At 43.3% G+C, this 14,710-nt stretch overlaps 1 protein-coding gene across 1 annotated transcript in view; it reads left to right on the top strand.

Annotated features, from left to right (window-relative positions):
- FYB2 (FYN binding protein 2) overlaps positions 1-10,474 on the top strand; it is a 97,564-nt gene extending 87,090 nt beyond the window's left edge. Inside the window, 4 exon segments of the mRNA XM_075533870.1 lie at positions 1,779-1,869; positions 5,959-6,115; positions 6,230-6,263; positions 10,276-10,474. Of these exon segments, the coding sequence (XP_075389985.1) occupies positions 1,779-1,869; positions 5,959-6,115; positions 6,230-6,263; positions 10,276-10,474 (481 nt within the window).
- The last annotated feature ends 4,236 nt before the right edge of the window (positions 10,475-14,710 follow it).

Below are 14,710 nucleotides of genomic sequence, written 5' to 3'. Positions count from 1 at the left end.
CCTCTCTGAAAGGGATAATATTAGAAGGTACTGGATAGAGTGGGAGGCAACTGTGGAGCAAAATCCAAAATCATACAATAACAACCAAAAAAAAAATAAGAATGGGCTTGCTTGTTGTATAGGGAGTGTAGGCACCCCTGATAAACTCTTCATCATCCTTGAGGTCTGGGAATGAACCCTATGCCTACATTCTCAGCAAATAGAAACATCTCTAAAGGGGACAACCACACTAGGGAGGAAGGCACATCTTAGAATGATCAACTTTAAGAGTTCACAGAAGCAACATCCAAAAGCCAAGTTTGGAAAGGCTAGGAAAGGAGGGGGAGTAGAAACAGAAACGCAGGGCAAGCGGGATACGTGGTGCTACATGATGGGAACAGCACTCAATGAAATGAGACAAAATGTGTGTGGATCGTTGGGCGACACATCAATCTTCACACAGTTCACAACACACACACACACACACACACACACACAGAGCTTCTTAACACTTTGATGATGATCATTCTTTCCAGAGAACAGTTTTCTGGGGCTGATTTCTTACTCCTTAAAAAAATCCTTTTACTCTAAAATGTAGTAACTTTGAATATGTGTAAATTTGAAAACACAATATTGAGGTCATCGCTATTCCAATAGACGGAAAATCAGCCTTTCTGTTGTTTGTTTCGTATTAAATGGTTTCCACCATGAGTTCTTCAACCAATAGGTAAGAACCACTTTGTGTATTAGTGTCTTTCATTTTACCCTCCTTTCATTAATCAAAGATGATGACAAGTTTTAAGAGACGTTAGGGATGGGTATCCCAGGCATGGTGACATTTATTTTCCGTCTGTCTACAAATTAAGCTGCTAAAAGGCAGCACCTAACCCCATGTGACCAAACAACCCAAACTCATTGCCACTGAGTTAATTATGACGCATAGTGACTCTCTGTAGAGTTTTAGAGGCTTTGGAAGTCTTTACCAGTGCAGAAAGCCTCATCTTTTTCCTTTGGAGCTGCTTGGAGGTTTGAACCACTGATCACGTGGTCACCAGCCCAACACTTAGGCTCCAGCAGCACAGAGCTCCCTCTGTGATCAGCAGGGAGAAGGAAAGGGAGGAGTAAAAGAAACATCTGCTGGAGTTAGCCTGGTTTTATGTGCTGAAATTCTTGCACATGCCTTAACAGCATCTTCTTTGTTTTCTGAATCCTGCCCTCCCAAATTACTCAGCAACAGCTCTCTGATGTGACTGCATATATATTTGATTCCCCAAATAATTGAAGAATTCACAAAATGTTAGCCCCCTTCCTTGCGCTTATGGATTTCTGTTAAATCATTGATTTATACATTTTCTTAAATCTCTTGGTTTGTTGTTGTGCTTCTCTTAAACAGTGTACTTATTCTTGAGAGTCTGATCCATAGACATTTTTTATTTAATTGACTGCTAGTAAAGTAGTCTTATTATCGTGCAATAAAAATATTTTCATTTGTCTCCAGATTCCTGTCCCTCAGAGCTAAGTATTGGTCTGAGTGGCGATAAAAGGAGGAAAAGTGAAACTGAAGTGGATTTGGAGTCTTGAATGACTTACAAACTCATTTCAAACATAATAAAAATATATTTTTTATTTGTATGAGGGGAAGTAATTGTTATTACTTACCCCTTTTAATTATTTTTGTAATCTCTACTCTCAAGGATATGAATATGAATAATTTTACCTGAATTTGTCCTGAGATGAAGGCTTGGAAACTAAGAATTTTAATAAAGTACAGTTAACCTCATCTGCATATTTCTCATTAATTTATCTCCTAGACACTTCTTCAGAATAAAGAAGTCAAACTTAGAAAAGAAAATGGCTAAAGAAGAAAAACTTTTTAGAGAAAGATTTGAGGTATGTTCATATGTGACAGTTTAAAATAAAGCCATAATAACAACTATTCTTAAGGATTCTATAAATTGCTGTGACAACCGCTATAAGATAAAAACATGATTTTTGAATATAGAATTGATCTTCTGATTTTTCCCACTTAGATTTCTGTGTCACCATGATTTTGTATGTGCTACTCTTCCTGCCCAGAAAAATTCCTAGCTTGTTTTTTAAGACGATTCAAACAGAGACCTAGTTCCCCCAGGAAAAGTTATTCTCTTAGCACATTTGTATATTTATCATGCATATACCTTGTAGAGCATGAATCATTTGCAGTATCTGTGTACATGGACCCTCTAAGCTCTTGAATCCCTTTTGAAATGGAGATCCCCTCTCATGTTAGTCTCCCACCTCCCCCATCCCCCAAGACAAACTGGATCTTGGTGTATTAATAAAGGGCAAGATAAAGAAAAGAAGAATCACTGTACAAGAAAGTAGCAAGTTCCAAAGGTCCTTGAGTTTTTACTCTGTCACTTAGAGTCCACTTCTCCCTTATGGCTGGTCTCAAATGACCCTCCCTTTGGAGAAGCTGGGCCTGAACCTCCATAACCGAAGAGGAGCTTTGCAGATGGAGCAAAGTTAGCATGGTCCCCCCAGAAAAGGAAACCGCCCATGTAGACACTAAAGATGAGGACAGCTCGACAGAGACGGAGACCCATTCAAGAGACAGAATACGGACACTTTGTTGGCAAAGCATAAAGTCCAAGGTAAAGGATCCCACCCCAAACCCACTGTCACTCAGTCAATTCCAACTCATAGGAACCCTATAGGCCAGCACCAAATGGTTTCTTCTGAGACTGCAAATCTGTATGTGAACAGACAACTTCGCTTTTCTCTTGTGAAGCAGCTGATGGATTGGAACCGTTGACCTTGCAGTTTTACTCACTACATTCCAAACCCAAACCAAACTGCCTGTCCTTGAGTCCGTGCTGGCTCATAGAGACCCTGTCTGTAGGACAGAGTGGAATTGCTCCTGGGAGTTTCCAGGACTGTGACTCCTTACAGGGGTAGAACGCCTCCTCTTGCCTGTAAAGCAGCGTGTGGTTTAGAGCCACTGACCTGTGGTTACTAACTCACTGGGCAACCACTATGCCACCAGGGCCTCATGAGCATTATGAGTATTTTTGGAATGTGGTGGGAATTGCCAGAATGGGGCACAGAAGCACAAAGCGAGCATATGCTGTTGGGAAAGCACGTGCCGATACTCGTGCTCAATGCGGGGTTGCCACAAACCTTCGCTTTGTAAAACACACAGGAGCTGCAAGCACAAAAAGGGAAGCAACATAGAATGAGGTACTTCTGGTTGAGCGCTGGGTTGCTAACCTACAAGTCAGCTGCTTGAACCCACCAGCCACTCCTTGAGAGAAAGATGAGGCTTTCTACCCCCATAAGGAACTGCAGTCTCAGACACCCACAGCGGGAGTCCTACCCTGTCCGTTAGGCGACGCGAGTGAGAAGTCACTGGATGGCGGTGAGTTTGGCTGGTTTTCTTCTCAAAGAGTCAGGACATAAAGTTATCTCCTACAGACCACAATTTTTTTCTCATAGTTGAAAAAGTGTACTATAGCAGTTACTGGTTGAGAAAAGACTCCTACGGCCATCTGGTGTTTGTCTCCCTACTGCATTTATGACTAGATGTAATATGGAACAAATTCCATTTCCCATAATACATGATTCTACTGGTCCACATTTTTTGTGATGGATTTCTTCATTCTACTTTTAAAAATAATTCCATTTTGGTATATTTTTATTTAGCTCAAATCACAAAAGATCTATTAGGTACCTCCTTAGTACCAGGCATTGCGGATTCAGAATAAATGACTGGCTTTTCATTTATGCTGCGACACGGCATCCACTCTTAGTTAATAAACAGCGGCTTTAAAATGGCACTGATTGTGAGGACGGCCCAGGAGCGGGCCATGTTTCATCTCCTTGTGCATGGAGTTACTATGGGTCAGAACCAACTTAACGGTACAATGATTAAAGGCTGCGATCAGAGGACAGCGAGCCCTGATGGCGCTGTGGGATGCACATTGAAATGCTAACTGCAAGGTCAATGGCTCCATCCTACCAGCCACTTGGAGATGAAGGTATCTGCTGCCATAAAGATTTACAGGTTCCTAATCCTACATAGGGTCACTAGGAGTCAGAATTGACCCATTGGCAGTGGGTTGTTTTGTTGTAGGTGCCACTGAGATGGCTTTGGCCCATAGTGGCCCTATATGTAACAGAAAGGACACACTGCACTGTCCTGCAGCATTCTCACAAGTCTTCCTGTGCCGGAGCCCCCTGACGTCAATCCATCTTGTCGGGGACCTTCCTCTTTTTCACTGCCCTTCCACTTTACCAAACCCGATGTCCTTCTCCAGGGACTGGTCTCTCCTGCCAATATGTCCAAAGTATGGAAGACGAAGTCTTGCTATCCTTGCCTCTAAGGAGCACTCTGGCTCTACTTCTTCCAATCCAGAGAGCTGTCCTTTTAGCCGTCCATGGTACTTTCAATGTTACTCGTCAGCACCACCATTCAAACGCATCTATTTTTCTGGTTTTCTTTATTCAATGCCCAACTTTCCCCTGCACGTGAGGCAATGGAGCATACCATGGCTTGGATCAGGTGCACCTCAGTCCTCAAAGTAACATCTTTGTTCTTCAGTACTCTAAAGAGGTTTTGTTCAGAGTTACCTAATGCAAGACGACTTTTATTCTTCTGACTGCTGCTCCCATGAGCTTGATTGTGGATCCAAGCAAGACAAAATCTTTGACAACTTCAGACTGTTCTCTCTTTATCATGATGTAACCTACTGGTCCAGTTGTGGGGATTTTGATCTTTACATTGAGCTGTGATCCATTCTTAAGGCTATGATCCTTGATCTTCATCAGCAAGTGCTTGAAGTCCTCTCACTTTCAGTAAGTAAGGTTGTTTCATCTGCATATCAAATGTTAATAAGCCTCCCTCCAGTCCTGAGCCACATTCTTCTTCATAGAATCCAGCTTCTGTGATGATTTGATCAGCATCCAGATTGAACAAGTGTGGTGAGAGGATGCAACCCTGACACACACACAAGCCTACTAGCGAGGCAGGGCAGCATGGCAGTGCCATCTGGAAATGTTGTGCATGACAGAACAGGAAGGCACTGTGCAGGCACAAGAGGGGTTGGTTCTCCTTGTCAGTTTGGGGGCAACTTGACTTTTGGAACGGTTAGCATAACACCCATGGTACTTCATTTCAACTCACATGCGTTATAGCCCGGTCTTCTACCAAGATGCATTCCACTACATTAGATAATGGGTGTGAAAATATTTTGAAAGCATAATCATACCGATGAATAATCTTACATGATAGTCATACCATGTAAGCTGGTGGCATTGTACTATTATGTAATTAACTTCCTTTCCTTTCACTACGTACCTTGCTATTGTTTCCTATTCCTGTAGATCAGCGGCTCTCAACCTGTGGATCATGACCTCATTGGGGGTCGAACGACCCTTTCACAAGGGCCACCTACGACCATCGGAAAACACAGATTTCCGATGGTCTTAGGAACTGAGACACCACCCCTCTATCTATCTCCAGGTGGGTCTGCCCACTGCAGATACACCCACACACGAGCATCCGGTGTGAAGACTGTCACCCATGCTACACTACACCACGCTTCAAGATAGAATTTCATGTATTTGTCATTAGAAATAAATATTTCACAATATATAATTACATGTTGTTTTGTGATTAATCACTATGATTTAATTATGTCCAACTTGTAACAATGACAATGTATCCTGCATATCACATATTTACATTACAATTCATAACAGTAGCAAAATTACAGTTATGAAGTAAATAATTTTATGGTTGGGGGTCAGCACAACATGAGGAACTGTATGAAAGGGTCGCGGCATTAGGAAGGTTGAGAACCACTGCGGTAGATGCTATTTAATCAATCCCTATCGTGAGTTTATTTTTGAAGTTATTTTATTATGTCCTCCACTCATGTTGTCACAATGGAAAATAATAGGCCATGGAAGCGTGGCCTGATGAGTCATTTCTCATTCCAGTATGACAAAGCCATCAGTGTCATCAACACAGCAGTGGCATGTTCTCACAATTCAAGAAAGGGGACCTTTGATTTGCCAATAAGCCCTGGAGAAGAACTGGATGTCATTGATATAACTGAACAGAATCTAGTGATATGTCGCAACGCTGAAGGCAAATGTAAGTTTATTGTCCTATCTCCCGCAACATATTCATCACTGCTAAGAAAGAAAAAAAAAGAAAGAATTCTCTCTGTAGCTTTCAGATTAATAATAGTAAGTTTTGTTTCCACAGATGGATATGTGCTCATTGAACATCTAGATTTCAGGTAAGTGGTTTGAACTCAGACTTCAAATCATGGACGCTCCAGATTTGATGTGGAGTTACATCTGTCTCAGGGGAAGACTGGTGAATTTATTGAAACGCAGGGAGAGTTGGGAACATTCATCTACATGGAATGAACCCTGGTGGTGCAGCCATTGAGCACTCTCCTGCGAATGTAAAGTTCTGCTGTTCGAGTCCATCCAGAGCCTGGGAGGAAAAAGAGGCAGCACTCAGCTCCCAGAGTGATTTGTTGTTGTCATTGGCTGCCCCCGGGGGGAGGGGGGTTGGGTATGACTCATAGACATGCAGGAGACAAAGGATCTGTGTGGGAGGAGCTCCCGTGGAGTCACTGCGGCCTTGGAAGCACCCGCCTGGTGGTCAGCAGCCCAGCATTTCACCATTGCAGCCTGGGGTTCCTTAGAAAGCCCTGTGGGCAATTCTACTCTGCCACTTAGGGTCCCTGTGAGTTCCAGTCAACTCCAAGGCACCTCACAATGACTATCTAGAAAAGTTGAGGGGGTGTCCTATGTCTCCTGGGTGTGTTAACTGACTTTTCTAGAGGCATATTTATAAGCATTTTGAACAAGCACCAGAAATGTTAAATTGGCTGAGAAAGTGTCTAGGACCTCCTATGTGATTCCATTCACTTGTTCCAAAATGCATGCATGTGTGTCCTTGTTCTCAGGCATCAAGGTTGGTCACCTTAGAGAGCAACAGCGACTGCTATGGCCTGCCCCGTGTGAGACCTCGTTCTCAGATCTCCGTCCTGCCTCCGTTTACAAGCCAAAATGAGACGATGGAACCTGTGGAAATATACTTGGGATTAAGAAGTGACAAAGCAAAACAAACCATTTCTATTTAGGTGTTGGTTTTACTCCTGAAAGGGCTATCTTTCAATGTCTGTTTCCGTGTCTAGTTCATTGCCGCTCCTGGAGAATGAGACGTAATGTGTGTGAGCATGTGAGCACTTGCTTAATGAGCCGTGGCCAGAGTTAGAAACAGGGCCGTATGGCTTCTAGTCAGTTGTACAGATGGTTAGTGGGTTTCTAATATTAGTATACTATTGTTTGGATTGTTCTCTAGAAATGTGCATTTAAATTGGGTGTAATTTAACTCTGCATCATAAAAAAATAAATGATATAACCACAGTCTCCTAAATATGTAAATTTAAGATCTAATCTTAAAATACCTATGGCTCAGTCTTTTAAAGTATAATGAGTGTCTGCTTTATCACAAATATATAATAGGGGGAAATACTGCTTAACTTTGCCTTCTTTGGCAATAGTTTGCCTATAGGATAGAGCTTAACTACTCTTTCTGTTTCCAAGGCTGTCATGTTTATGGAAGCAGACAGCCTTGACTCTCTCCTGTTAATTTACAAGAGTACAATTTGATAGGTGTTCAGGGAAATCAGGAAACAGAATGGCCTGGCAAGTGGTGACTATAGAATTGAGAAAGAAAGGGCCTTGGGAATGATCTCTTTGTGGTGGTGAGCTCCAGGCTGGCATCAATGATTGGGAACACAGAAACAATAAGGGGAAATAGCAAATTGTTTTGATCATACTGAGACTGAAGACACACCTGTTTCTATGATTTTTTTTTTTTTTTAAGAAAAAGGTCATTTGGAGTTGGGGCTAGGCTCGCCCTTTCTCTACTTCATTCTGAACCAACTCCCATCCGTTGTACTGCTGGTCAAGCAGGGCGAGCAATGCTGCTTCTCTGCAAACCTCCCTGCCATTGAACCAATTCTGACTGACAGCCTCCCATAGGACAAGGTGGAACTGCCCCTGTGGGTTCCCAAGACTAACTCAATGGGAGCACAAAGCCTTACCTTTCTCCGGTGGAGCTGCTGGTGGTTTTGAACTGCTGACCTTGAAGTTAGCAGCGCAAATCATAATCACTATGTCTCTAGAGCTCAAAACTCTACTTGGACTCCCTGAATAAACACATCACTCAAGGGTACCAGGCCAACTGTAGCCCTTTCCCAAAGTCGCTAGCAAGACCTATTATTGTGGGCATTGCATAAGGTGAGAGTACTTATGGCCTGTAAGGGGCCGGGGGGCACACACATAATACACATGACTATGCAGAAAAGAAGCGTGTCCTGAATTGTATGAAACTAGGAGGTTTTGAAACATTTGTGGAAATATGGAATTAAAAGCTCGTGGAATTTTTCAATGAATATTTTGAAGTAAGTGTTCTAAAAATCTTTAAGATGCTGTACTCCACGGGCGCTGTTTTAGTGCCCTGCCTTGTCAGAAGCTGGAGGATATTGAAAATAAGTGTTACTGAAATTCAAGTCTATTTGAAAGGCTCAATGTGGGGGCTATGATCTTGTTTGACATAAACCAACAAAATGTTCAGCTTTTAAAAATCGATTAAATGTTTTCTAAGTGCAATTCATTTGGTCTAATATAAATTACTACCTACTTTTATTGACCTAAGCCATGGTATTTTTTAAATCATTTTATTGGGGACCCCTACAACTCTTATCACAATCCATACATACATCCATGTGTCAAGTATATTTGTACATTCGTTGCCCTCATCATTCTCAAAACATTTGCTCTCCACTTAAGCCCTTGGCATTAGCTCATTTCCCCCCTCCCTCTTCATATCCCCCTCCCTCATGAATTTATAAATTCATTATAAATTTTTATTTTGTTATATCTTACACTGTCTGACATCTACCTTCATCCACTTTTCTGTTGTCCGCCCCCCAGGGAGAAGGTTGCATATAGATCCCTGTAAGAGGTTCCCCCTTTCTACCCCACCCTCCCTCCACCCTCTGGTATCACCATGCTCAGCACTGGTCCTGAAGGGATCATCTGTCCTGGGTTCCCTGTGTTTCCAGCTCCTATCTGTACCAGTGTACATCCTCTGGTCGAGCCAGATTTGTAAGGCAGAATTGGGATCATGATAGTGGGTGCACAGGGCGAGGAAGCATTTAGGAACTAGAGAAAATTTGCATGTTTCATCATTGCTACACTGCACACCAAGCCATGGTATTTTCATCCACCTTGTAAGCATGAGAAACTTGGACACTGAATAAAGGAAACCAAAGAATTGATACGTTTGAATTATGGTGTCGGCATGAACTAACCAAAGAACAAACAAGTCTGTCTTGGAAGAAGGCTGCCAGAGGGCTCCTTCGAGGCAAGGATGGCAAGGCTTCGTCTTATATTCTTTGGACATGTTGAAAGGGGGACCAGGCCCTGGAGAAGGACACTGTGCTTGGTAAAGGGAGGGGGCAGTAAAAACAAGGAGGGCCTCAGCGAGACGGACGGACAGTGGCTGATAATGGGCTCCAGGCCGGGCAGTGTTTCCTTGCTGCACGTAGCAGCTCCTATTCACTGATGGGGTATAACCTTTGGGGACAAATCATTACAGGTAAGCCTGTGAGCGCTGGAGCTCACCTGGACTGCCCCTTTCCCCTGGGGGCTTGCAAGTTGTCTTCCTTTGATGAAGTCATCACTCATTTGAGTGGAACACCTTTTCCCTGACACAGGAAGCCCCTCTCAGGGGCTTCTTTCTAGCCTCCTTCTACATGGTTACATTGCTATGGAACAGCGCCCTCGTGTGAGACCACACCAGGTCCACTAAGTTTTACATGTCACTGATTGCAAGGTTCCTTCAGGCAGACACCATGACCTGCTCGTCAGTGATACCCAAACATGGCTTTCTGGCTGCTAGGACCCCATTCTTCCATAGAAAGGCCAACGCTCTATTTCACTATCAAGTTTGTATAAAAAGATATCAGGAAAAATAGTAACACTATTCTCAGATAAAACACATTGCCATCAAGTTGATTCTGATTCATCAAGACCCTTCATGACCAAGTAGAACCGCCCCTTTGGGTTTCTGGGACTTTAAATCCTAGTTTCTCCCATAGAGCAGCTATTGGTTCGAATCTTTGACCTTGTTAGCAGCTCAGTTTGATTCCCATTACGCCTGCCCTAGACTAATGAATGAGTCCGTGTTAGCCTGTTGGGTAAAGTGTCTTCACATCCATCGAGCTTCCTCAATGGGCACCAAGAGAAGTTTTCCAATGCCCGCTGCAGGATCTTCTTGGGGGGGAAACATGGACTTGCAAGACTGTATCCTCTTAACCAGGCCGACGCCTGCACATCTTCAGAACCCATCTTCGACGGGGAAGAGCAGGAGATGAAGGTGAGGGACGATGACAAACCCCACGCGGTGATTGATTCTGGGTAGCAATCCTGTGGAGGAGGGTTCTGTCACCTTGAAGCGTCCTGTACTTCCTCAATTTCCTAAAATAAGCACCTATCACCTGTGTTTCTAGGAAATAAGGGAACCATTTCCACTAATAAAAATGAATCTTTACAGTAGATCCTTCTCTTAAAATGATAAGCATTCTATTATACATATAATATATATAATGGGAAAATCTATTGAAATAATCTTAATGTAGGTGATAATTTAGATAGGGGCTGGGGCAAGGTTTAGTTTTCTTTAAAAAGTTGCACTGTAACACTTATGCAAACAAAATTACAGGATCAAATCTATTATCCAAATCTCATTATGATTTGATGATACATTTCTGTAATGAGTGCTGGAAAACAATGTTCCTCAAAAAATACGACTTTTCACACTTTGACTCTGGAAGGTGAGGATTTTGATACAGGGGATTGTTTTGGAGTTGGGTGCCCACCCTCCCTTGAAACCTTTTAAAATTCCATTAGGATGTGGCCTTTGAGGCCTTCCATTCTAATCCTACAGCTGCGGTCAACGGGGTTTTAGCTTCCACGACCGTATTTCTGGTGGTGTCCCTCTGTCATGTACCCAGGGACGTTGTAGAGAGAATGGCTGCTCATTGGTGTTGACCTCGTAATGGGGAGGTTAGCCTGGCGACCCACGGTGGGCCCAATGTAACCACACGCACCTTTAGAAGTGGGGGAGGTGGGGGTGGTGAGAGTGGTGATACTGGGAGGGTGGAGAGAAGGTGGGGTAGAAAGGGGGAGCTGATTACAGGGATCTGCATATAACCTCCTCCCTGAAGGACGGACAACAGAAAAGTGGGTGAAAGGAGGCGTCCATCAGTGTAAGATATGATAAAATAATAAATTATCAAGGGTTCAGAGAGGGGGGAAATGAGCTGATGCCAGGGTCTTACATGGAGAGCATGTTTTGAGAATGATGAGGGTCACGAATGTACAAATGTGCTTTATACAATTGATGTATGCATTGTGATAAGAGTTGTATGAGCCCACAATAAAATGATTTTTAAAAAATCCAATGTTCCACAAAAAAAAAAAAAAAGGAAGTGATGGAGGTGGGAGAAGCGGCGACATCTAGAAGCAAGAGCGCAGTCCAGCCAATGAAGGGTGTAATGGACAGAGGATGCAGGTGGCCTACACAAGGATCCCAGCCAACCACCTGCAGGAAAACCAAGACCTCAATCCTATAACAGCATGGGATTGAATTCTGCAAACAATTTTATTGGCTCTGGAAATGAATTCTCTCCCATGACCTGCCCATCCCTGCCAACATGTTGGTTTTTCCAGTTTCGTGAGCCTCCAAGCAGAAAAAAACCAACCCACTGGATTCTGGACTTACACAACTGCTCAGATAACAAATCGGTGCTGAGTCTCAAAGTTTTAGAAACTTCTTATGATAGCCATAGAAAACCAGTATTGGCTAGAAATTACAATGGGGGGGGGGAGGGTGGGGTGGGGTGGGGAATAAAAATGGCATGGCATCTCCAGTGAGTCCTAGGTGCTCTTGTTTGGGAATAGCTTCAGCTGTAACCATGAATTTTCTGGAACATATTAAGTTCATGACTAAAACCCAAAGGAGCATCCAAATTAACCAGTGACTGACTCTGTGTGTGTGAGGGGGAGGGGGAGGGGTGGAGAGGATGTTACGAGGTACCAGATGTGCTCTTTTTCTCTTTGGTGTCCTTCCAATCAGTGAGGAGACGGGAGAGGCTGGAACCACACAATGCACATTTGGCTCAAGAAGCCATCTCTCACAGTTCCTGCAAGGAAGAGCCGCTTGCCGATCAGTAACTCTCACCGAAAGTACACAAGCGAAGCGGAAACTTGAACCTGTGGTTAACACAGAAAAGCACTCGAATCTGGCCTTTTCCCCTTTCCTCATCCCCTGAAACCAGTTTTTAAAAGCGGTCCCCAATTCCAACAGTCAAAGAAATTACAAAGAGGTGTGATCAAGTGCGTCCTCCGTCTACTGTCCAGGGCTGCGCTTCTTTCTCAGCGACAGAGTAGGAGAGAATGAGTGCAGGATGTTCTTGACCCAAAAGAAGAGACTAATTTCAGATCTACCCTCATGGTTTGTCATGGACATCACCTACGGGCTTTCAACGTTGACATTTATTTGCTGCACACCAAACTCACTTGTTTACTTAGGCATAGAGAGAACACAAACATTCTTATCCAAAGACAATCATCATGATTACCATTTAGAATTCACAGTTTTATAACAACTGTACAATGAACATTTCCCACATTGGAGAGAGAGCGCTGTGTGTGTGGGCGGGGGGGGGCGGCACATTAAGGCAGGAGCAGCCAACATTGTGAGATTCTGAGATTCAAGAACACAGGCATGTTTGATTTGTGAGCACTAGATGGTTGTAAGATAATCTGTAAAGTTGTGTCTTCACCATCTTCAGCACGGTAGTGAAAAAGCCACACGAGACAGGCCTAACGTTCAAGGTCCTCCTCCGATCCACAGGGAGCCTACCTGTATTTGGAAAGGGCGGTGCATAAATATTGCCATGGTGATGCTGCTGAGCCCTGCATTTGAAGAGGGTCCTGCAGTAGCGTCTCACGCACACCTGTGAGGGAGGCCGGGAAACGGCAGGCCACGTGTCCGCCTGCTGCCCGACAGCCAATCGGACCCGATAGTCCCCGGCTCTGCCTGCTGTTTGCTTGTTCTTAGAGAAATGTTGCAAAGGGCTCAAATAAAAAACTGCTATTCTCTCACTGGATTCATTTCAAGAACACGAGAAGGCAGTCAGACTGTGATGCGGGCGATTTAGAAAGGAAAGCTAACGGGAAGGGCACAGCACCGCACAGTGAGCGGCGGGAGCCCGCGGGGTGACATCCAATCAAAGGAACCCAAAAGGGAACAGGCTAGAGCAAACAGGATGGTTATTTGTTGAAGGAAGATCTAAGGGCAAATGCGGGGAATTATAAAGCGAGTAAAGAAAATGCATTTCTGACAGTTTTTTGACTAATTATTACTGTCCCTATAATTTAGGAGCGGAGGCACAATTTAAATTTTGCTTTATATCTGTGGGTATATTTTTCTTTTCTATTGTAAGAAAATGCTACCTATCTACTTAAAAACCAGGCTTTCCTTGTTCCAAAAACTTACTTAAAAGCAACTTTTTGCTGTGAAAACAAAATGCATGCTTACATTTTCCACAAAACTGCACAGTTCTCTAAGACTAGAATGTTCCGGTTTCTTCTAAAAACCTTTAATCAACACAAATAATCCCAGAATACATTTAAAAAATAAAAAGCACACCGTGTGAACCTTTAACAAAAATTTATATTCAAAAAGTTTCATGCAAAGGTATCTTACAAATACTGATTTTTTTTTTTAACCTGGAAGAGTGCTCTAGTTGTTTGGTTTTTTAATTGCACTTTAAATGTAACTGAACCATACTACCCTGCATGTCCAAATCATCATGTGCTACTTCTTTCAAGTCCAAACTGCTTTAGATGCAAATCGTGGTTACCCAAGCGCACACCCGCAGTCATGACCGCGCAGGCAAAGCTAGGCAAGGCCTGCAGTCAACATTGACGGTGGCTCACAAAGTGAACGCAATTCCACAGGCTGTTAACGTCTACACCCAGCTGATTCTGATCAGGCTACAATGGAAAAATTTTCATAAAACTCAGGCCAGTCTGGACTGCGGGTCCCGAGCCCCATGCTCAGAGGCATCAAATGCGTCACGATTACAGTAAGGACTCGAGCAATTTGTTTAAATAAGGTTTTTGTAAAGTTGTTAAGGCTCCTCACATATAAATTACATTTCAAGCTTTTTATGGGGTTTAGGGGATATCAAGCCACTAATGATTAGGTAGGTCGTGCATGGAAATGTACTCTAGGAAAAGCATTCTAATTATATCTCTATATATGAAAATCTATGGAAATAAACTTAATGTAAGTGATACTTTAAATAGGGGCTGGGGCGAGGTTTAGTTTTCTTTAAAAAGTTGCACTTTAACAAGTATGTAAATAAAATTACAGGAAGAGTCATGTCCCCCTAAAAAAGCTTCTTCACCTTTTTTACCTACTGCCATTGAGTCATGGTGACTGGAGGGCAAACAAAAGCTGCTCCTTCCCCCCCCTCCCCCATGTCCCCTCCCCGCCGGGTTCCCCCTCCCCCTCCCACCTAGGACGGTCAATCTTGAAACCTTGAGCTTGTGATTAGCAGTGGAATGCTTAGCGCACTACACCAGC

This window comes from Tenrec ecaudatus, chromosome 1 (assembly GCF_050624435.1).
Source record: "Tenrec ecaudatus isolate mTenEca1 chromosome 1, mTenEca1.hap1, whole genome shotgun sequence".
Lineage (NCBI taxonomy): Eukaryota > Metazoa > Chordata > Mammalia > Afrosoricida > Tenrecidae > Tenrec > Tenrec ecaudatus.
This window is presented reverse-complemented; position numbering and strand designations above follow the sequence as displayed.